The 22,046-nt window shown below is 53.6% G+C and overlaps 9 protein-coding genes across 9 annotated transcripts; 2 read left to right on the top strand and 7 right to left on the bottom strand.

Annotated features, from left to right (window-relative positions):
• Positions 1–133: 133 nt before the first annotated feature.
• Positions 134–988, top strand: HETIRDRAFT_311686 (uncharacterized protein; the record flags this gene model as incomplete). Its single annotated transcript, XM_009545127.1, has 4 exons — positions 134–232; positions 318–406; positions 487–629; positions 708–988. 4 exons carry the CDS (start codon positions 134–136, stop codon positions 986–988), a joined length of 612 nt encoding a protein of 203 aa, XP_009543422.1.
• Positions 989–1,238: 250 nt separating this feature from the next.
• Positions 1,239–2,013, bottom strand: HETIRDRAFT_438761 (uncharacterized protein). The gene has a single exon (XM_009545126.1). It carries the CDS (start codon positions 1,987–1,989, stop codon positions 1,294–1,296), a length of 696 nt encoding a protein of 231 aa, XP_009543421.1. The 5' UTR covers positions 1,990–2,013; the 3' UTR covers positions 1,239–1,293.
• Positions 2,014–2,551: 538 nt separating this feature from the next.
• On the bottom strand, positions 2,552–3,132 carry HETIRDRAFT_102335 (uncharacterized protein; the record flags this gene model as incomplete). The annotated part of the gene is made up of 2 exons (XM_009545125.1): positions 2,552–2,848; positions 2,896–3,132. 2 exons carry the CDS (start codon positions 3,130–3,132, stop codon positions 2,552–2,554), a joined length of 534 nt encoding a protein of 177 aa, XP_009543420.1.
• A 2,725-nt stretch (positions 3,133–5,857) lies between these two features.
• Positions 5,858–10,694, bottom strand: HETIRDRAFT_313070 (uncharacterized protein; the record flags this gene model as incomplete). The annotated part of the gene is made up of 8 exons (XM_009545124.1): positions 5,858–6,359; positions 7,174–7,280; positions 7,662–8,990; positions 9,043–9,376; positions 9,430–10,032; positions 10,089–10,113; positions 10,169–10,339; positions 10,409–10,694. 8 exons carry the CDS (start codon positions 10,692–10,694, stop codon positions 5,858–5,860), a joined length of 3,357 nt encoding a protein of 1,118 aa, XP_009543419.1.
• A 156-nt stretch (positions 10,695–10,850) lies between these two features.
• Positions 10,851–11,755, bottom strand: HETIRDRAFT_415413 (uncharacterized protein; the record flags this gene model as incomplete). The annotated part of the gene is made up of 4 exons (XM_009545123.1): positions 10,851–10,922; positions 10,980–11,433; positions 11,490–11,628; positions 11,683–11,755. The coding sequence occupies 4 exons, from the start codon at positions 11,753–11,755 to the stop codon at positions 10,851–10,853; spliced, it is 738 nt and encodes a 245-aa protein (XP_009543418.1).
• Positions 11,756–12,722: 967 nt separating this feature from the next.
• Positions 12,723–14,980, bottom strand: HETIRDRAFT_313129 (uncharacterized protein; the record flags this gene model as incomplete). Its single annotated transcript, XM_009545122.1, has 9 exons — positions 12,723–12,849; positions 12,908–13,438; positions 13,507–13,531; positions 13,593–13,763; positions 13,822–13,947; positions 14,007–14,208; positions 14,269–14,319; positions 14,383–14,673; positions 14,879–14,980. 9 exons carry the CDS (start codon positions 14,978–14,980, stop codon positions 12,723–12,725), a joined length of 1,626 nt encoding a protein of 541 aa, XP_009543417.1.
• Positions 14,981–15,444: 464 nt separating this feature from the next.
• Positions 15,445–18,508, bottom strand: gor15 (GMC oxidoreductase 15; the record flags this gene model as incomplete). The annotated part of the gene is made up of 16 exons (XM_009544940.1): positions 15,445–15,525; positions 15,594–15,625; positions 15,699–15,789; positions 15,856–15,875; positions 15,941–16,179; positions 16,236–16,324; positions 16,389–16,449; positions 16,513–16,650; positions 16,721–16,769; positions 16,826–16,915; positions 16,999–17,225; positions 17,312–17,431; positions 17,650–17,660; positions 17,741–17,923; positions 17,985–18,088; positions 18,181–18,508. 16 exons carry the CDS (start codon positions 18,506–18,508, stop codon positions 15,445–15,447), a joined length of 1,863 nt encoding a protein of 620 aa, XP_009543235.1.
• Positions 18,509–20,119: 1,611 nt separating this feature from the next.
• On the top strand, positions 20,120–22,028 carry HETIRDRAFT_457792 (uncharacterized protein; the record flags this gene model as incomplete). The annotated part of the gene is made up of 5 exons (XM_009545120.1): positions 20,120–20,286; positions 20,452–20,573; positions 20,701–21,030; positions 21,312–21,382; positions 21,447–22,028. The coding sequence occupies 5 exons, from the start codon at positions 20,120–20,122 to the stop codon at positions 21,675–21,677; spliced, it is 921 nt and encodes a 306-aa protein (XP_009543415.1). The 3' UTR covers positions 21,678–22,028.
• On the bottom strand, positions 21,701–22,028 carry HETIRDRAFT_471898 (uncharacterized protein; the record flags this gene model as incomplete). Its single annotated transcript, XM_009545121.1, has 2 exons — positions 21,928–22,028; positions 21,701–21,874 (listed from the first exon to the last, which is right to left on the bottom strand). Exons 1-2 carry the CDS (start codon positions 21,946–21,948, stop codon positions 21,701–21,703), a joined length of 195 nt encoding a protein of 64 aa, XP_009543416.1. The 5' UTR covers positions 21,949–22,028.
• Positions 22,029–22,046: the final 18 nt, after the last annotated feature.

Below are 22,046 nucleotides of genomic sequence, written 5' to 3'. Positions count from 1 at the left end.
ATGGGCGGTGCAGCTGCTTGGTCCATCTCGGGGACATCATCTCGTTACGTAAGGGCTATTACTGGCTGCCGCCCCGCCGACGCTTGCCAACGCCTCGCACGTCGTCCGAACACATCCCCTCTCCGTCCCCTCCATGCCTTTGCCAGCGGCCACCATTCCCCCAGAGGGAGGCCCGCCAGAGGATTATCCCGTCGACCAGACATCATGTCAGCTCCTCGGTCCAACCGCTCTGGTGCGCATCTCAGAAACACCCCCTCGCTCGCGATTCAAATCCTGAAGCGCGTGCGCTCTGCTCCGTTTGATCATCCTGTTTTGAGATCGTCCAAGGCATGATGGGCATCGTCGTGATTGCCTCGCTGCTCTTCAAACGGCAGCGCGAGAAGCCGAAACGCCCATGGCGTATCTGGTCTGTCTCTTCGTCCTCCTTCCTCCGCCTCGCGATGTGCCCAGCAGTCTTATGCAGTCGTTGTGAATTCGACACCATAGGCTGTTTGATGTATCGAAACAGATTGTCGGTCAAATGTTCGTACACGGCGTCAACGTCTTCATCTCAGACGTTGGTTCGCATCGCTCTGCGGGCAACGCCTGCGTATTCTATTTTTTGAATATACTCTTGGACACAACCATCGGTGAGCCTGCATCCCTTCTCCCCTTTCCCCGTCTTTTCTTTTCCTCATCATTACTCTTTCCACTGCTGATCCTGCCAGGCGTGGCTCTCATCTACCTCGTCCTCCATATCGCCACCTGGGCCCTGGCCGAAAAGCTCATGCTCAAAGGCTTCGAGTCCGGCCAATACGGCTCCCCACCCTCCTTTAAATTCTGGATCCGTCAGGCAGCCGTCTACGTTTTTGCCCTCACCTCCATGAAACTCCTCGTCGTCGCCCTCTTCGCGCTGTGGCCCGGGATCTTCAAGCTCGGCGAGTGGCTCCTCAGCTGGCTCGGCAACGACGACGTGCTCCAGGTTATATTGTATGCTCTTCCTCTGTGACCTTCTACCATGATCATGACACTGATCATATCACGCGACCAGCACGATGGGGTTCTTCCCCATCCTCATGAACGTCCTCCAATTCTGGCTCATCGACTCCATCGTCAAAGCCTCCACCCCGGCCTCCACCTCCGCCGTCCTCCTAAACGACTCCCCGCGCTCCTCCCTCGCCGAGCCCCTCTTCCGCCCGTCGTCCGACGACATCGCAGGCTCCGACGACTCGGACTTCGACGACGGCCGGCGCGACATCGAGGCCCAGCGCCGCCCGCGCCCGCGCTCCCGCTCGCACTCCGCAGACGTCAAGGTCAACCGCCGCCCGTCGAACGACGGCGAGCGCAAGTCCCGCCCCGGCTCCGCATCCGGCTCCGGCTCGGGGTCCGCATCCGCATTGGGGTCCCCCACCCCGCGCGCGACGGACAGCATCGCCGCGCTGCACGCCTACCCGCCGCCGCCCTCTGCCCCGAGCTCGCCCACCTCCATCCAGAGCTTCTTCGCCGGCCCCGCGCGCCGCTCCAGCCTCTCCCCGGTCCCCACCTCCAGCCACAGCCACGGCCACACGGCCTCTGTCCCGCGCACGCTCCTCGGACCCGGCGTGTCGCGCAAGCGCCGCTCGCCGCCCCCGCCGCTGCTCCCGCGCTCGCCGTTCCCGCCGGCGCTGAACTCGCCCGACGTCGTCGCGATGGGCGAACGTGGCGCGGCGGGGAAGGGACGCGCGGGGAAGGGACGCAGTGCGCAGGGGCTGGGCGCTGGGCGCGCGCAGGGTGGCAGGGAGTGGGAGTGGGACGAGGACTGGGCGGGGAGGGTCGGGGAGGACGAGTGGACGGGGAGACGGATGGAGGGGAAGAGGGGGGAGGTTGCGGAGGTGTGGGGGTCGTAGTAGCGGACAGTTGGCATACAGGGTGCAAGGGGGGGCAGGGAGGGAGAAGGAGGATCTGTGGCCATGGGACCTGGCATATAGACGCGTACGTGCACATATATTGTATACTAATCATTATTTGCATACCCAGCTTGCATGGGTTCCCTCCAATATCAGGCGAGCTCCACAAGGGAGGGCTGACTAATTTCTTCAGGTTTTTGAGAGGGCAACATTTCGCGTGTGGTGCTTTGCACGACCGAAGCCATTCTCAGCTTCATGTACAATGGAAGGTGGCACGGGTGACTCTACAGCCTGCAGCCTCTGTCCCTAACCCGACTAACAATGCGGGTCATTCTCGTGACATAAAAATGGTATGCTTGTTTTTAATTGATAAGATACAAGCTGCTGTAGTCCCCTCCCGATATAAATGAAATAACCCAACGCATCATGACCAACATACCGCTGCGGATGAGCGATTGCTTTGCGTTGACATCCGCACCATATACATAGTGCATTGTGCCGTCTATTACAGGCGGCTCGCAGTGCCATCCGCGATATTGGTGGCATCATGATGAGTATCACGCACTCTGACACCCAAGGTGATTGCCGAGGGACTAAAGATGCAAAGAGACTATCAGTGCCATCCTGGGAGTGCGAAACGGGCTCAGGCTCACTCCGTATGTTGGAACAGTCGAACACAAAACGAATCACCATACCGCAATGACCGCGGCCTGGCTCCGCACGGCCGACATCATGCTCGATTGCTGACCACCCCCTGTGCAATCGTCTAGATTGTTGCCCCGAACACTTGTGAGCATGTCCAGCAGCGCGTTTGAGCATGTCCAGCAGCGCGTTTGAGCATGTCCAGCAGCGCGTTTGAGGTGTCCAACAACGCGTGGGGGAGGTATCCAGCAACGCGTTGGAGAGGTGTCCAGCAGCGCATGTGAGACTGCAGAGGTCCGTAGAAGGGTTTCCTTCCGCGCCGGCACTGAATATCCGTGATTCTGCCCCATGTTGCCGTACGGTTAGAGATCGGCATCGGGATTCTCACCCAGGCAGTCGAGTACGTCGAATGGCATCGGCGTGGAGAAAGCCGCTGCGCGCTGCGAATGTCCGCGCGAGGCATTGCTAAGCCTAGCCAGTCAAGGAGAGAGAATGAGGAACCCATGTCGGGTGCCACAGAAGGTGAGAAACATACCGGTAGGGCGTGTGGCATGGAGCCTGATGATGGTTCTGGATTGGACAGTGCTCTACCACCGTCGTAGCCGGAATATAGGGAGAGATCCATGTCAGAGTTTTGCTCTGGATAGTAGAACATGCTGCAGGCTGTATGTGATACGTGTGAGACAGTTTAACATTAGCGCCTCGTTAACATTTCTGAAGCTGTCATGGACAAGCTGACCATATATTGGGAAGCTACCCGCATTCTCGAGAGTCATGCCCGTAAAGGACAATGATATATAGATGGAGCGTATGAGGACGAAGGTGAGAATGATCAGAGGGTGAGTGAGGGTGGAAGAGATGAAGTGGGGTGTACTGAGGTTCCCCTCTCGCGCAGGGCTCTTTATATGCGTGAGCGGTCTACTGCTGACCAATGTGCCAAACGCCAAGCGGCGACAAAAGCGATGCCACCTTGGTGGACAATAGGGTGGTGGAGTCATGGGCCAGACACAACGCGACCTGAACGGCGATGTGGCGGATCTGGCATGAGCCTGCCACATCAAACCATGACGCGTCGAAAAGAGACGTTATGTTTCTCCCGAGAACTTGAGGACGGTTATTTGATCGATCTACTTCATTGCAACCTATATCTGTCTGTGATACATTGAAGAAGATGATAAGCTCCCTTACGTCCGGTATATGGCAGCACCATCGCCTTGAAGGAATCGATGCCCAGATCTCTAAAGTTACAGCATACCCCTACGATCTTGACCTTGAAATCCTGAACAAAAACGACCGCGACGAGCAAGTTGTTCCATGCACGAGCGAGCAGTGGGCTGTCATTTTCTTGAAACCTCGATGTCTAAATCAGCGTTCAGCACAGAAGCACTCCCAAGGCATGTCGACATGCGCGCAAAGGTATGACAGCACGCGCGAGGTCTCTCAACACATGCAACACGAGCATAGAGTACGCACCTGGACTGTCGTGCGGCGTGCATCCCTCGCACATGTCGAACAAAATCACCTTCGAGCCTGAACTGTCCTCAAGTCTCCGATATCGAGAATCTCGAGCTCTGGCGGTGGCAAAGCCAGTCAGTCAGTCCATTGGCCATTCGTCCAGGTCGGTCGCAATCACAATCTCGGCGCGCACAACCAGCACTCATATAAACGGTATGCAACGGGGAGGGCTTTGCAACCGTCTTCAGGGCCGAGTTGAGCATCTCGATGGTGTCAGCGTGGGACCAGCCGGGAAAGCGAGTTTATTCCAACGAAAAGGACATAGTGAACGGAGAGATTCAGGCAGCTAGTATGGGTATGATATCATACAGATGCGCGAGAGTTGGAAACGATCTATCCTCGACGATGTTTAGACAGCGCATCGAGAGATTGGACAAGGGCTATGCGAGGTAAGACAGGACTACCTACTGTATGGAAGTTGGGACCATTGGAGCTTGCACATCATATTTGGACAGGTCTGAAGGACGTGGACCATTGCGTCTGGGATGAGAGGACACAGGCCGATGGAGGAGGAGAGAAAACTTGAAGATGGCTGCGACAGGCTACGACTCGCTTCGATCTTCAAACCCCGAAGGCTCTGTCTTTGTCCAACAACGTCTTTTGTTAGATTGGTTCAGACTCCGAAAGCACGTGCGACCGACGACCATCCCTCGAAGTCCCGTCCGCGGCCGAGCCATGGTCTTGCCTGCCGCTGCTTGGTTATCCCATACGATCTCTCAGGTCATTCTGCGTATGCTACTCATCCGGTTTGCGACGGAGCCATGGCCTATGTAGTCCATCAACTCCTCAGTGGATTCTTGAATAGTGCGCGAGGTCATATCTTACCTCCCTCCTTTCCCTCTGCTGTCAAGCGTCTATGCTTGTTGTGCTGATTCGAACACAGCTAGTCTGCCTGCTACATAGAATCCTTCTCCCCCAGTCGCAATTACCGTCTGTACTGTTTTCTATCCTCATCGAACCGTCGCGCTCTTGCATTTCTCAGACGAGCACACTGCCATCAAGTCTCTGCGCGGGAGCAGGCGCGACCTCGAGGCTCACTCTGACTCGCTACCACGGCGCCTCTCCGCGGAGTTCTACTCCACGCGGGTCCCTACGCATGCATCTCGAGATGGGCGTGAATGCATCGGCTGTGCACCGTGCATACTCTGAGCTTGTCGCGATTGGGGATGGCTGGACGTCACATGTACACTGGGGCGTGGATATACGGCGGTAGGCATGGATGTTGACAAGCCGGAAAGGCGTCTCAACAGAACAATGACTACGCGAGAAGAGGGGACGAGGACGAGAGCGTGCTACGATGGAGGGGGAGCCTGGTGACCGGGCCGGCATTAAATGTGATCGTAGGAGCAAGGGTAATACGGGAGAGGAACAGCACGAAAGGAGGACTTGAAGATGGGTCATTAGTGTATAGGCACGTACCTGTACGCTACTGTACGCTAATATATTTGCATACGCAGCATACAACTAGCATACATCGGCTCCCTTCACGCAGAACACAAGCATCAAAAATGCAGTTGGTCACATCAAGTGGCGGGGTCCAAGGCACGATCGCAGAGCTTCCAAGTGAATGTCGATAGTAAGTACGCCAACTGTTCGCCAAGGCTCCACTTGGGAGCGTTAAGATGTATATATTGGGCTGGAACGCAGGGCGTTAAGTACAGTGAGCGCTCTTTCCCACCTCTTTGCTCTGGTCATCGATCTCATATCATAAGCCCGAATCCGCAGATACGATATGTATATGTTCGCTACCTGGTTCATCCTCCTCACTATCCGACTCGACCTCTTCACCATCGGATTTGTCCTCTTCAAAGCTCCGAATCCTCTTCTCCATTCGTCTAATCCTCTTCACTATCCAGCTCATCCTCTTCTCCATCCAACCACTCTGCGCCGTACTCGAGTAGCAGCTTGACCACCGATTGGTGGCAACGTGCTGTCTTGAGGATGCTTCTGTGCGGTCCCATTGCTTTGGGGTCTGCTCCATTCTGCAGCAGCAGTTGAACAATCTGGTCGCGGCCCCAATATGCCGCTGCCTGCAGCGCACTTCCGTACCGTCCGCCTTGCAGGTTCACGTCTGCACCCTGCTCCAGCAGCAGTCGCACAATCTGCCCGTTGCCGCGATATGCCGCTGTCTGCAGCGCACTGCCGTGATATCCGCCTTGCAGATTCACGTCCGCGCCCTGCTCCAGCAGCAGTCGCACAACGTACTTGTTGCCGTCATTTGCCGCTGCCTGCAACGGACTCCCGTGATATCCGCCTTGCATATTCACGTCCGCGCCCTGCTCCAGTAGCAGTTGCACAACCTGCTCGTGGTCGTTAGATGATGCTGCCTGTAGCGCACTGTGAAATCGCCCTCCTTCCGCGTTGAGATTTGCAATACCCTCGATGAGGGACAATGATGCATCCTGCAGACCCGCAAGTGATGCATAATATAGGCGAGAACCATCAGTTGACACGCTCCAACGCTCATCAATGTCATGAAGCTGAATCCAAGAGATAAAAGGGCCATCTGAATCGGTCAAGAATATTGTGTCGATAAGGGTTTGCAAAGTGCCCGTGCCGCCATCTGCTGCAGATTTAGCGTGAGAGATCCAATATTCTGCGGGGTAGGGTGCAAGTGGGAAATTCTCGCAAGTCTCTTCGTGTAAGAGGTCCACGGTGTCAAATTGCAGTCACCGCAGGCAAAGTTCGATGGAATCGGTGATTCCAGACTGATTGCCTGATGATTTCTTGACCAAAAGAATCAGTATGAGATCTACAGATAAATCTTAAATGAAAATAGGAATGTGCTCCTTGACTTCTGCACAAAGTGTGCTTGGATTACATCATGATCTGATTAAAAAATCGTTTTGGCATAAAATCAGGCTGGAATTGAGCAGAAATGTTATAAATTCCACAATATGTGTCCATGGAGCAGGTGTGGCGACGCGCGGACTTGAAGATACTTTCTTGTTGCGCTCAGCAAGCGTCCAAATGCATGCAGCGAGCTCAAATGTGTCATCATATTCCGAATCTAAAGTTTCAAACATGATTTCCATTATGCTCCGGATCTTTGCCATCCGGTTACACTGCACCATGGTCAAGTAGCAGCTTGACGATCGCCTGGCGGCGAAATGTAGACGCTATTTGGAGAGCATTTCCGAATGCTCCCGACGCATTGACGTCTGCTCCGTTCTCCAGTAGCAATCGCACAATGTTCTCATGACCTCCCGATGCCGCTGCTCCCAGTGCACTGCCGTAACGTCCACCAGGCATGTTTACCTTTGCACCCATTTCCACCAGTCGTTGTGCAATCTTCTCATGGCCTCTCAATGCTGCGGTCTGAAGTGCACTGCTGAGATCCCTACACCTTGTATATTCACCTCCATGCCTTTCTCCAGCAGCAGTCACACAATCTCCTGGTGACCTCCTGATACCGCTTCCTCCAGTATTCTCCCGTAATATCCACCTTGCACATTCACTTCTGCACCCTTCTCCAAGACTAGTTGCACGACCCCATCATGACCTCTTGATACCGCTGCCGCCAGTGCGCTGTCGTTAAAATCACCTTGCATGTTGACCTCTGCGCCCCTGTCCAACAGCAGTTGCACTATCTGCTACCTGCAGCACGCTGTGGCCATGATGTCCGCCATGTATGTTTACCTTTGCACCCTTCTCTAGCAGAAGTTGGATGATCTCCTCGTAGCCTCTTGATGTCGCTGCCTGTAGTGCACTGCCGTAATATCCGCCTTCCATGTTCACCTCTGCACCCTCCTCCAGCAATAGTCGCACAATTGCCTCATGACCTCCCAGTGCCGCTGCCCCCAGCGCACTACCATAACGTTTACCCTGCGCGTTCACCCGTGCGCCTTTCGCCAGCAGCAGTTGCACAATTCCCTTACGCCCTCCTAATGCCGCTGCCTGCAGTGCACTCCCGTAACGTTCACCCAGCATATCCACATCTGCACCCTTCTCTATGAGCAATTGCACGATTCCATCTTGACCTCCCAGTGCTGCGGCCTGTAATGCACCGCCATAATATCCTCCCTTCAAATTCACCTCTGCGCCATATTCCAGTAGCAGTCGCACAATTCCCTCGTAACCAGCCGATGCTGCTGCCTGCAGCCCACTGCCATAATATCCACCTTGCGTGTTCGCATCTGCACCCCTCTCCAGCAGCAGTCGTATGATTGCCTCATGACCTTCTGCCGCTAATACCTGCAGCATGCCGCCGTAACCTCCGCCTTGCACGTTCGCCTCTGCGCCCTTGTCCAGAAGCAGTTGTACGATCCCTTCATGGGCTCGAAATGCCGCCATCTCCAGCACGTTGGTGTAATGTCCATCTTGCATATCTACCTCTGCACCCTTCTCCAGCAGTAAACGCACAATTTCCTCATGACCCTCCGATGCCGCCGCCCCCAGTGCGCTTCCGTAATAACCGCCTCGTGCATTCACCTCTGCACCCCATTCGATAAGTGACTGCACAATCTCCCTATGACCTCCCGATGCCGCTGCTTGCAGTGCACTGTCGTAGAGCCCTCCCTTCGCATCCGGATCTGCACCCCCCTTTAGTAGGGCCAATAATGTTTCCTGCAGACCGGCAAGTGAAGCATAGTATAGGCGAGAGCCGCTGGGCAACTTTTCCATGTCGATTTCTTTCCAGATTGCATCGAGGTCATGCAGCCGAATCCAAGAGACAAATGGACCATCAGAATCAACTGAGAACAATGTGTTGATGAGCTTTTGCAGAGCGCCCATGCGGTCATCTGCTCCATATCTAGCGTGATAAGTCCAATACTTTGCTGCGTGTGATGCAAGGGGAAAATTCTTGAGCGTGTTTTGGTTTAAAACATCGACGGTGTTAAATTGCAGAAGGTAGGCGATGCAGGTCTGAGCCATCAACGAGTGCGATGTCTTCTCGTCGATACAGCGGAATTTATGGGAAGGGGAGGTAAAGAGATATTCTTTGACGGACAAGTGCGCCAGCTTGATCTCTCCTTCTAATCATCAGCAAGTTTATTCCACGCCGAAGCTAAGGGTTCACAATACCTTCAGCCGAGCTAACAATAAGGCTACTACAAATGATCAAAACGCGCTTCATTGTGTAACGCAGGCGAGCACAGAAACAGGGGTACGGTTTTGCGTCCAGATCAATGCAGGTGATTTCGGCTAGCTCCTCAAGTCGTGGCGGACAAGGCGAAAAGGCCAACCATTGCAGAAATCTCCATGCACTATCGCAGTCCTTTTCGCTGAGCTTCGCAAGGATTCGGTCATAGGTTTCGTGTAAATTGCGCGGGAGATTATTAAGCTGCTCCATTAATTGATGCAGGCTGTGGCAATCTCGTAGCTCCTCCAACTGTAGAGCGGCCAATCGAAACCTTCACAAGGCATGTTAGCTGTGGAGCCGAATATAGAAATAAAAAGATCGTACATTCCCTGGGACATCGATAGCACTTTTGCTTGAATTTCTTCCGATTCGGCTTCCCATATCTTCAACTCGTCGTCTGTCCGTAATTTGTGCTCAAGATATCGTCGAATATCGTCGTCGACCGCCTCGCCTTGGACGGAAACATCAACAGCACCCAATGATTGCAGTGACTGGCGTATGTCTGGCTCATCCCTACTAGTCACGAGAAGATGCGTGTGTTGGCTGAATTCGTTGCAGTCGCTAATTTCCTTCATCCAACTGCGGACCTTCGATCTCTCCGAACGCTCTTCATGAGCTATCAACTTTGACGAGCATTCATCAAGAGAGTCTATAATCACGTATGCGTTCGTAAAGAGACCGAGAATGAGCCGAAGAGTGTCGTGAAGGGCCTTGAGGGATGGCTGTGAATGTCCCCCTTCGTATAACTCTTCCAGCGCGTCTGGCATAGCAGTGCATTGCAGAGTGAACTGCTTGATGAGAGAGCGGACAAGACCTTCGTGGCGTTGAAGACCTTCTTGTGCGTCCCTGGAGTCGAAGAAGAAGTACGCGACCGCTGCAGATTGGTCAGGAGCACAATGAGCCATGACATCCTCAATGGCAGACGAGCTGAATGAATGCAGATTAGTCTATACAAGCTCGGAGATGCTACTTGGAGTCTTCACCATAGAATTGTTTTGCCGCATCCAGCTGAGCAAGTACTTCAGCGTTCGAGCAAGAGTTATACCATCTGGAAGATGCGTACGAATTCCGTGGACCCATAACAGCGACCCCGAACTGTTCTTCCAATGTGAAAATTCCCTTCCAGTGAGGAACCAGGAGCCGGTCCCTTCTCGATGTTTCGCTCGCGCATTGTTATAGTTTCGTGAAGGATCAGGTGCACTTAACCACTGCAGAATTTTCTCGTGTCGCTCGGCTGATGTCACAATCGACTCTTCAGTCAGCGTCCACGATAGACAGCCCGGGCTAGAGGTCAACCGCTTACCAAGCTTCCCGTCCTTGAGCATCTTGTGCATGCCAATGACTATTCGATTGTTGAATTTCCCCCTCAGATTGTGGCAGCGTGCCTGGAACAACTCGAGACGAGTCTTCATGTCACTGGACAACGCATCTCGCACAGCTCGCACTTGTAGAGTTTGGACGAAGAACTTAGCAACACGAAAGACCTTAACAAAGCCATGCAATAGACTGACCTGCGAAGGTTCGTCTTGCGTACTCGTCGATGAAAGAAGCAATCTCCAACGAAACTCGGCCGATTGCTTCGATGACATCCTCCGTGCCTTTGATGACCGATAGATCGGGACACTCGTTGGCAGCAAAAACCATCTCGCGCAGAGAGTCTGCTAGGTTTTGAACATACTGATCCTGAAGTAACTCATTTTTCCATGCCTTTGATGAAGCCCATTGTAAACGACATTCCTGTAACATTACAACAACAGACTACACACCTCGTACACCGATAAGAGGACTGTGCATGAGACTTTCAATATCGGATGAGTCTGCAATACAGAAGGACAATGAGATCACGAAGTGTGAGGAAGGTGAGATGGACGCACGTCACTGAATGTGCGGGCAATTTTGACGACCGCTTCGAATACCTGTCCAAGAGATGGTATGCAGCTGCTAGCCGCGTCTGCGGATGAATATGCACCTGTGGCGACAGTAGCGGACGCATCAACGCTCTTGGAGATCTTTGACAATATACTATCATCGAGTTGAGATATAACTGCATCGACCCTTCCCATTGTATCCTGTGCAGAGTCAGAGACGAGCGAGAGCAAAATCTTGAGCTTGACGCCGGCAACGACAACACCAGTATCATCCAGCAAGTCCATAGCAGCATCTATTTGAAGCATTGGTTGTACTTCAATGGTAGATGATATATATGACTGACCGCTTCCGAGAAAATCGACGACGCTCCCCAAGGAATGTCCAAGCAGGTGCACCTTTCCGGGAACCCTGCTTTTGCGGAAGACTTCGACTTTGATACTCGACGAGGGATGAAGCCATCTAGATAAACACCTTGTTATTCGTGGATGATCAAGACGTGGTCGTTGAAAACCTACAAGCGATGATCCTCCTGCCAATGCAGTCGTGAACCGCCAGAGCATTTCTTCGATTTCCACTTCTCTTGGTCGTCAATAAATACAACCACAATGTGATCGCCGCGTCCTGATCCTTTAAAGGTGCCTTCAATTTCAATGCCTATTGATGGAATTCATGTTTGCACGATGTCATAGATTACAACGAACGACTCACCTGTTAATCGAGCAACAAGCCCCGATGGTGATGGGTGTTTGTGTTCTTGAGTATCATCAATCGGGAAAGGCATCAACGTCGTGGAAGATCTCAAGGAGGGTACGCTGAGTGGAAAGCGTTGATCGTATGGTCCAGTTGTGGACCGTGGTAGTGATATCTGTGCTACTTTTAGCCCCGAAACTAGCGCCCGGCTCGTTTCCCTTCTACTTCATGGGCTAGCAAGGTATTTGAGCATCAAGGATTGATCACCAGCACGATGCCAATATCCTTGGTAAATATTGGGCAAGAAGGACTTGGAGATGGCCATTGCATCTGGGATGAGAGGACACATGCTGGAGGGAAAGTTGAAGACGGCTACAACTCGCTATGGCTTCTAGCCTAGCTTCAAACCCCGAAGGCCCTGTCTCTGTCCCACCACGTCTATTGGGGGCCATAGATGAAGGCCTCAAAGGAGGTTGATTGAGGAGAAGGCGTTGATCGTATGTTCCAGAGCTGCTGATGGCCGTGACTGTGTAGGCGACCTGTATGCCACTTTTGATTGAGAGTGCGGGACGGCATCAGCAAACTGGAATGGGGCCCCAGACTCACAGCTGCTCCCAGCCATCTGAATATCTGAATGCTGGACAGAGCGGCCGATTTCGCAACAGCGGAACGACTTTCTCGCACGTGATTGAGGGATCCCTCACGTTCCGAGTTTTGACGCTCTTTGGAAACTGTTCTTGTCTCTACATGATTGGCTGCAGGTGATGGTAACATCACGCATTTTGTCTACAAGGATGTTCGGAAGATACCCTACCTTGAAAAAAAAAATGAAGAACACTCTTATCAAACAGTTCCATCGACAAAATTACTATTATTCAAACCAGAATAAGCCATTTCAGCAACATGCCACATCTTTTAGACAATGGGGGACAGTCTTATCCAAGAATTTCATGCTATTAGCTACAGCAATCCTACTAATAATAAATTGCACGTGGGAGAAAGAAGGGGAGATCTCTTCAAAAGGACTGATCTGGATTCTGAATTCGAGGACAAGGTATCTACCAGTCATAAATGCGGTTCAGCCCTAAGGTATTGCGATTCCGGATCTCCCCCAGCGCATTATTCAGTTCTCGCTTATTGTAGCAGGTCCCCAGTTTCTTTAGGAAATAGTCGACCCTTCTGAATCTGTTTAAGCTTTGTCAATACAATGCTTATGCATAGAAGGATATCACAAAAGACGCACATTCCCTGCGACCCTTCCGAGATATCTGCCTGAATTGCTTTCCTCTCCTCCTCGCCCCACCGTTTGGTTATACGCCCCGACTGCAACTTGCAGTCTATAAAGGTCCGAATGTCCGGGTCGACCACTTTGCGCCCCATGTATACTTGGATAGTGCTGAGTGATAAGAGGCAGTCCTGAATATGTATCTCGTCTCGGCTCGTGACGAGAAGATGTACGTGAGCTTTGAACTCGTTCCAGCTGGTGAAGTCTTGAATCCAGTCAAGAAGTGTATAGAATTCGAGACACTCGTCCACAGCATCTACGACCACATATACCCGCTCGAATTTGGCCAGCAATTGCCGGAGCAAGGTATAGAGATACTTGAGGGATGGTTGCCAGTGGGTTGACACCTCCGGATCGTATTGAGGCTCGCATTGCACAAGCAATTGCTTGACGAGCGAACGAATAAGGCCATCGTGCTGCAGGAAGGCGCTCTCTCCCTTATTAAAGAAGAAATAAACCATCGGGACCGAGTCGTCTCTCGTCGCTGAGCTGTACAGATTGTACATCAGTCTCTACGTCACACTCTGAGAAAAATGAGAGCTGCTGCTGCTACTCACCACAAAACAGTTTTTCCGCATCCCGCTACATGGAGAGAGATCTCAGTTATTGGGACAAAAGAAGTAGAACTGTAAGAAGTACGAACGAGGCCCATATACCCACAGGACTGACCCTGTGGTCTCCTTCCACTTCAAGAACTTGTCTCCGTTGAGCAACCATGAGCATGTTGTGGGGTGATGCTTGTCCTTCATTTCGTTAAATATCCGTGAGGGATCTGGAGCATCTAGCCACTGGAAAAGTTTATCACGGCGCAACTCTGACGAAGAATCCGGGTGTCAGTTGATGTCATGATAAAGCAATATTGACCGGCCTACGGTATTGCATCCGCTGAACTACTCTGCATGTGTCCAAATTTAACTGGAAATTCAAACGCCATTTCAGAAGTTCGTTGATTTCTTTGATATCCTCTACGTGCTTGGTCATTGTTTCGTCGATTTGTGCTTTGATAACAACAATAAGTCACATAAGGCACAAAAAGAGAAAGCAATGTCCTGCTCACTTGTGGACGAGTATACATGCTCATCAATAAGAACAGCGACTGTCATTGACATCAAACCGAGAAGGTTGGCAGGTTCGAAGGTTTTTGGCAAGAACTCTGGATTCTGTGCATCCAGAGATGTGACCTCGTCCAAGTACGCCATTGCATCGACCAGGAAATAGGGAGCCGGCTTGGATAGTGAAGCTATCTTCGCCTTCAGATTCTAGACATCGTGATTAAGGATGATGCTCCAGATCATACAGTCAAACGGCAAGCCACTTACCTCGCATACCGAGATGGTGATGAGGCAAAAGAACTTGGGTGTTTGGTCAGACTGATTCAAATCACATTCGTGATCAGTGTGACGGAATAGACCAAACAGCCGCAACGAACATACAATGTCAAGTAGCTCAATCAAGTCCGACGTCCTTTGGGCTGCACGGGCGAGTGATCGGACCCAGAGATCAACCTGCTGGCTACCCTCATCGCCACCTTGAGACACAGAGGTACAGGCCGTTATCCGGTCCGAGAGCTTGTCAAATAGCAGGTGCGGAGCAAGGGCGTCTGATTCTGGTGCGTCTTGTGCGCGATAGGGAACGAAGCGGAGCTTGACCACCCCACCAACTCCAGCAATCCCAAAGTGCCCGCCTGTCGTTGCATGAGCCATATTGACTACGAATTCGAACACCTAGATGTGCTTTCAAATCACAGAGACGCACCGAATCTGACGAGGTCCATTACCCTCTCAATGCTACACCCCAGCAAGTACTTCTCGCCCGGAACCAGCGTATTGCGGAACACCTCGATTTTGACCCTCGACGACGCGCGCATTCGTCTAGCATGACACTCGACATTAGCAGCATAAACGCTCCGAATCCTAATAGAAAACATACAGAAGATGGTCCGGCGACCAAGAAAGTTCCTGCCCAGAAGAGCGTTTGCTCCCCTGCCACTGCTGATCGTCGACAGAAACGGTCACGAAACGATCGGAGCATACTCTATCTGTGGTTCTGTTCTTGATATTACTCTTGAGTTTGATATCTATAGGCCGATACGATCAATAACACTCCAATGAATCTTCGCAAACAAACTGACTTTCTAGATAAGCTGTAAGGTTATAGCCGAAGTCAGTGATGTTCTGGAGAGACATGGCCAAGTAGAGTTGTGACTGGGATGATGATAGTGGAAAGGGTCTGTTGTCGCGGCGAGTTGACTTTGGCTGGGTAAAATCGCAAGGAGGAGACGGTAAGATGGGGAACAGAAGGCGCGCGTCCTGCACCCTTTATAAAGCTTGACACAAGCGAAGGTGGCTCGGTGGCCCAAGCATGCCACAACCACCTACACGAGTATTGACTCTCCGCTCAGTACCAAGCGTTGTGGCCTGTTCCTGTCAATTCATCTCACATACGGCATACGTACAGCATTGTCGTTTGAACCTCTGTCATTCGAAGCCTGTGTATCACACCCCCTTGATCCCGAGCTCCTCAGCGATGATCATCGCAGCCTTCTCTCCCACAACGAGCGCCGTCGAATACGTATTCTACAAACAACCGAACCAGACAGCAATTAAACATGACATCGTACGGGCGTCCACGCACTGGCACTCACCGCAGAAACATTCCCGGGGCATACCGACAAATCTGAGTGGTCAAACGGAGCGGGAAAAGAAAATATGAGAGGCTGTGCATCTGCAACGCGAAGAAGCTGGCCTACCGGCAATCTTGAGGCCTTCGACGCCATACACATTCAGCTCCGAATCGACAACACCGCCTTCGGCTCGTGGCTTCATTGCACAGGTACCGAGCTACATCGTTCAATGCGCCATCAACACTTGTAGTGAACAAAGATCTGTACAGCCGCCAAAACTCACCGCATGCCACGCGGTGGATACTGAACGCCACAAACAAAAACAGTGAGACCAAGGCCCGCCGATTCCGTCAACAGCGCTGACTCACCAAACTCCCTCGTGTACTTCTCGATCGCGCGATCGTCCTCTTCATCGTACAACAAATCTGGGGCGTCCAATGGCACCGGGCCTGGGCCCGCGCCCTCCGTACCGACGACGATGCCCGCAGCACTCCCTTCAGGGAACTTAGGATGCAGCGGGGCGTACTCGCCACGGAAGAGTGGCATGCGGCGCGCGAGCTCGCGCGAGAACTTGTATCCCCACACAAGCGGGCGCACGTCTGCCACGCTGTGCACCACAAATTTTCAATGGTGGCTAACGTGTCCAGAAGGAAGCGTGCGTACTCTTCGAGGAAGCCGTGCTCGAAATCGGTCGGGGCTGTCACGTCGGTGCCAGACGTGATGTGGACATGACCTCGGGCAGCGGGATATTCCTATAGCCACCAAACCGTCAGTTTCCTTCACATCTGGACCCTCACTATCTGCAGTCTGACGTACATTAAAATACGCCATGCTGAAATACTTCTGGCGCTCCGCGACCGACCAATCTCCCACGAGCCTATCGAGAATTGAATTGCTTAGCCGGCAGGAAAGAGACGAGGACGAAGAGGGAATTTCTCACATGGATGCCGGGCCCATCCACAGCACCGGCTTGTCCGGCGCAGGCGCAAAGTAGCTCTCCCATCGCTTCCGAAACTCAGGCCCCCAAGCCTCGAGCTCCTCTGGCGTGGGGCGAATCTTGACGCCGGCATCGATGCCGCTGCGTGCAAAAAAATTATGCAACTTCAATTTTGGCCATCGTTAACATCACCGAGCGTGAACGAGCGTACTTATGCGCCATGAGCCCCTGGCCGCTCTTGAGCCATTCATTCGACGTGACTATCTCAAAATGTCATCTTGTGGTTGAATGGAGAGATGGAGCCTAAACTACACACGCTCAATCACGTCAGGGTCGCTCAGCACGATGCCATCGAGCGTCTCCGCCTCTGGCGCAGCAACATATGGCACAAAAACGACGTTGTGGTCTGCCAAGGTTGACAACGGGCCATAAAAAAATAGTTCAGCGCGCATACTCACCAAGAGAACTTCAAAGATGAAGTCCACGCACCCTGATATCCCTCGCCCACCCCAGGAAGATCAACGACCTGCTTTACTCCATTTTTGCTCAGCACATCCGCTGCGCCGATTCCAGAGCGCTCCAGGATCCCGGGAGACCCAAACGAGCCTGCAGAAAGAACGACAAGGCGGCGCGCGCGCACGGTGTGCGTCTCGTCATCTGCATCGGGAAGAAAGCGCTTATTCCAGCGGAACTCGACGCCCACAGCGCGCGCGCCTCTGCAAACAGCGAAGATCCAATTTTCAAGCACAACCACTCACGATCAGCGAAACTACGCATGGGAGAACTAAGGCAAAACGCGCACTCAAGGAGGACGCGGTTGACGTGCACGCTCGTGACGACGTGCAGGCGCTCGTTGTGCGCCTGGTTGTAGATGAAGTAGTGCGGCACGTCGGAGCGCCGCCCCGTCTTCGCGTCGATCCACCTGCGAAGCAAACCGCGCACGCGTTCTATCAGCGATCTGCCCCCGCCTCAGCCACATGACTCGCCCAGTTAGGAAACACCGGAACCAAAACAAGAGCAGACTCGGAAGCAGAGACGGAAGCAGAAGCAGAGGCAAACAGGCCCGACTCGTGGCGGTCGAGCGATCGAGCAGGGTTCGGGTATCAAGAATGCAGGACAGAAGACAGGAAACACGCTCACTTTTGCCATCGCTGATACGCATCACATCGCCGCGTTAGCATCACCGATCACGCCGACGCAGCTACTCGAATGGGACAGGAAATCTACGCACGCCATATTTATTAACCGACACCAGATCGTTGGGGTCCCCGCCGACCGTCCGCTGCTTGTCGTACACGGCGGCGGCTTCAAGGAACTGCTGCCCAGCGTCCGTATAGATCCCACCATAGGATATCTTGAGCGGGCCCTCGTAGCCGTGGTTTAGCGCATCGGGGCCAACTTGGTATGTCTCAGTCTGAGTGGGAACCATAGACGGTCAGAGATTGCGGTCTAGTAAGGGCAAGCGCCACAAGCACCTTCTCAAGGAGAGGGACGAGGTCGTTAGAGCCCCACCCCACGTTCCCGTATACAGTCTCCCAATCATCGTAGTCGGACCTACTCGCGCGGGTGTACATCGCGACTGTGCACATACACGTCCTCAGCGCATCAGCATCGTAAACTCAAAGTCCCGCGCGTCTCTCGCGGTCTACTGCCAACGGAAGCTTCACTCACAGTTAACGCTCGACCCCCCGCCCAAACACTGCCCGCACGGCACGACGAGCTCGCGCCCGCCCAGTGCCTCCTTCTTCTCCGCCTTGTGAAACCGCACGGTCGTCGACGTCGGCGCAAGGTGCGAGAGGTACCGCGCGGGCTGGATGTGCGCGAGGAGCTCGCGCGTCGGGGGCCCCGCTTCGAGGACGAGGATGGTCAGGGTTGGCGAGGCGGCAGCGAGGCGCCCGGCGAGCAGACATCCCGCTGCACCACCTGGCGAGGGACAAGAGTGAGTGGGGTCATGACGTGAGTCCTGAAGGCGACTTGCCGCCTGCGATGACGACGTCATACTCTGCGTCGATCTGCGGCGTCGAAGTCATATCGTACCGGACAGGGGCAGAAGATGAGAAGATGAGGGAAACGAGGGAAAGAGGATGGAGACACAAAGACCCCTCCTACACATTCACACACTCCGTCAAGGCCTCTTATACTCACGCTGCGTCCGCGGGAACCCTGGGCGATATATCGTATTCAGGCAGACGGATCGTAATGTTTCACGTCCTGCATGTCGCCCCGATTGCTATCCGCATCCTATCTCCCGAGCCTGTGAAAATGCATACCTCGCCCAGGCATGACATTGACTGCCACCCCATCCGGGGCAGGGAAGTTCACGCATATAGGCTGCTTCGTTGCTTCCAAGGGGATACGCAACCTGTCATATTCATAAAATCAGAGAACAGGGAAGCTACGTGCGCCTATTCCAGTGTATGATATCGTCAATGCGCTTAGGAGAGGCCATGGGACCAAGGACGAGCCGTGAAGAAGCACGCCTGCTCTTTGTTCTGCTAGAGTGGGCGCTTTGGCGGCACCTCGATGCGGACGGGGGAAGGGAGATCTTTCAATCAGGTGAGGCGGGGAAAAGTGGAAAGGATTTGGGCGTCTTCGAGTCAGATCCAGATGACATTCGCGGCGATGCCTGTTCCCTCGCCTTCTGTTCTTCCCAGCGCTGTCGCGTTCACGTACGTACCAGCAACAGAAGATATATCTATACCATCGACCTGTCGTATCGAAAAGGAAAAAATAGAGCAGAACACGGCGTTAGAAGATGGCGCATCCAGGTCCTCTTGGTCCGCGACACCGTTTTGGAAATATGTCGGCTTTTCACGTAGTGTGCAGTTCGAGTAGTAGCATGTATTCAAGTGCTCATTGGCAGACGGTCAATCTTCTTTGTGTGTGGGGCATAAACGCGCTCCGATGGGCCTAACCCCAATCTAGCCTGAACTGATCAGTAAAGCACGCTGCCCGTCCATCGCCGACACCGCTGGCGTCTCAATTGGCTACCTCAGAGTAAGCTGTTCAGTTTCGGCTGGCAAAGTGAGTCCACAGGACTATGAAAACCCTGATAAACTGCTGGGAGTCATCAGCCGACTGCTGAGCGCTGACCTTACGTAGGGGAGATAAGAGTAGGTCCGATGGATAAAACCAAAGGGGTGATCAGGCTCGGGATAGGAAGGGGGAGACTCAGGTGAAGACGAGCTGAGGTTCTCGTTATTCGGCCGCGGGATGAGTGTGGTGTGAAAGGGACCGTATGAGGAGAGAGGATGACGCCCGGGACCTCTTCGGAAATTAACAGGCACGATTCATACATACCTCATAGTTCACAGAGTCCGGGCACACCGCTCGTTTCATAGCTCGGTGTTAAGTGGCAGCAGAACAAGAAGAGTCAGGAAAAGAAAGGCCTCAAGAGAGAAAGATCGCAGAAGGGTCGAGTTCAGCGATGCAGCAAACTTTCCCACGCCACATTGGATACCGTTGGAGCACATCGCCATCGTCGGGCTGATTGCCATCTCGCATCGGGGTGTCAATCTACAGCCCTCCACCATCACCACCACCACCTCACCTCACCTTCCACCTCCGCTGTACAGACCCATCTCCTCTTCGTCTCTTCTTTTCTTTCATCATGGCCTCAGAACGCTACATGACAGTGAACACCAACTTGTCTTCCACCCCGTCACCTGCAGTAGCGGCGCCGTCGACGCCTAGCCGCTCACTATCTGGTTCTGGCTCTGCACCCAAACCGAGAGGCATCCTCAAGAACGCCCCACCCTTGTCCGGTTCTGGCCAACAGTGAGTATTCTCTCCTCTCCTGAATCATCTTCAACGCCAGCACCAGCACCCTATCATCCCCGCCTTCCTTCCTCACACCTCGCAACGCATGTTGCACCTTTCTTCATCCATTCGATTAGACATCGACTGAGCAGATGTTTTCATTCTCCCCCTACTTCCAAGCAGCTTGCAATGGGACGAGGAGAACCTCGCGCTCACCGAGCTCCAGAAAGACAGTCTTATGAAGATCACGGAGCCCAAGACTCCGTACGTTCGGTATGACGCGGAGACAGACACCATCGATGGTGGTACGCACTCCCTTCCTCTCTTCCGCTCCCACCCGACTCACCCAACTCACTCACCCGCTTTTTGCCCTCTCCCCTCCCCCATATGTACCTAATCGCACGGATCGACCTCCCCCCGTTTCACACGCAGAAATCCCGAACCTCGACCTCTCGACGAACTCCGCCTACTCATCCCCGCGTGCACAGTCGCCGTCGAACATCAGCGACCGCGACAACATTATCTCTTCGCCCTCCTCTCGGCGCACGTCCTTCTCCAGCGCCGTCTCCGTCTCGGGGCGTCCCATCCTGTCGGGGAGCGGCCGCCCGGGGAGCAGCAGCGGAAGGCCCGGGAGCAGCGGTGGGCGGAGCGGGAGCTCGAGCAGGAGCACGAGCTTCAATTTGCCAGCCGACGCGAGGGGAGATCTGTATGGAATGCGAGGGGACAGCGGTGAGGTGGAGGTGGAGGAGATGGATGAGGAGAGTGAGTGTCTCTGTTTTTATTTTTATTTCTGGGCTCGGATCGTCTGTCTTGTTGGATCCCTGGGCTCGGATCGTCTGTCTTGTTGGATCCCTGGTTTCTTTCTATCGTTCTCAGATGTGCTTGCGGACGCAACGCGCAGTGCTCTCGAGGTTGCACGCGTCATGTTTGCCACAGCATGGGTGTGACGCCAGTGTGACGACCGTCTCTGGCGATGACGCTTGTGACGATCGCCGCCGCTGTTCGAGTAGCGCTGATCATTTGTGCATGTCTATTTTTTACAGCTGCCGCGAAGCACGCGGCCTTCATCCGCGCACGAGGACGGCACTACTCTAACGAGGCCGAGGCCATGAAGGTACGTGCTGATCCTTTCGGTCTCGATCATACAGCACGTTTCTGATCTCTTCTCGGATTTGCAGAAAGCCCAGCAGCTCATGGATGAAGATGATGACGACGAGGCCGTGCACGACCCTCGCGCCGCTGACGCCGAAGCGCAGTCCGAGACCGATCTCGAGTCCGTTACCGCGTCGGCGGAGGACGGGGACGACAGCGCGAGTGCCGCGGACGTGTCGATGGAGGACGCCCACAGTGTGCGCGAGAATGGGGACGCGGGCCCGCCACGCGTGAACGGGGTCACGCACGCGCTCTGAGGTTTCAGCACGTTGCGTGTCGTCTATGTGTCGTCGAAGCTATCGCGAGGGACCGTGCGTGCTCTCTGTTTCCCGTCTCCCTCTTTGATGATGTCCTTGCCCCCACTCGCTCCCATGTTTATACACCGTTTATATACCGCTTCGCCGATACGCTGGAACGAGAGCACGGATGCGGCTGCAGATACAGATGCTCGAGCCTTACGCACTTTGTTGTATGTAGATGCGCGTACAGGTTAGCGTGACGACATACTATATATTTGTTCTTGGACATCGAGGGCGCAGGTGGAGAAGCAAACCGCGACGTGTACTTGTACCCCTATCGACACCATGATTATACCCTCGTGTTTTCCTACGTGATACAGGCACACG

The sequence above is a fragment of the Heterobasidion irregulare genome (assembly GCF_000320585.1).
Source record: "Heterobasidion irregulare TC 32-1 unplaced genomic scaffold scaffold_03, whole genome shotgun sequence".
In the NCBI taxonomy this organism is placed as follows: Eukaryota; Fungi; Basidiomycota; class Agaricomycetes; order Russulales; family Bondarzewiaceae; genus Heterobasidion; species Heterobasidion irregulare.
This window is presented reverse-complemented; position numbering and strand designations above follow the sequence as displayed.

What these genes read in the sequence shown, in the direction of transcription:
- HETIRDRAFT_438761 (XM_009545126.1), bottom strand. Translation starts at nt 1,989, where the DNA reads ATGCAAATAATGATTAGTATACAATATATGTGCACGTACGCGTCTATA.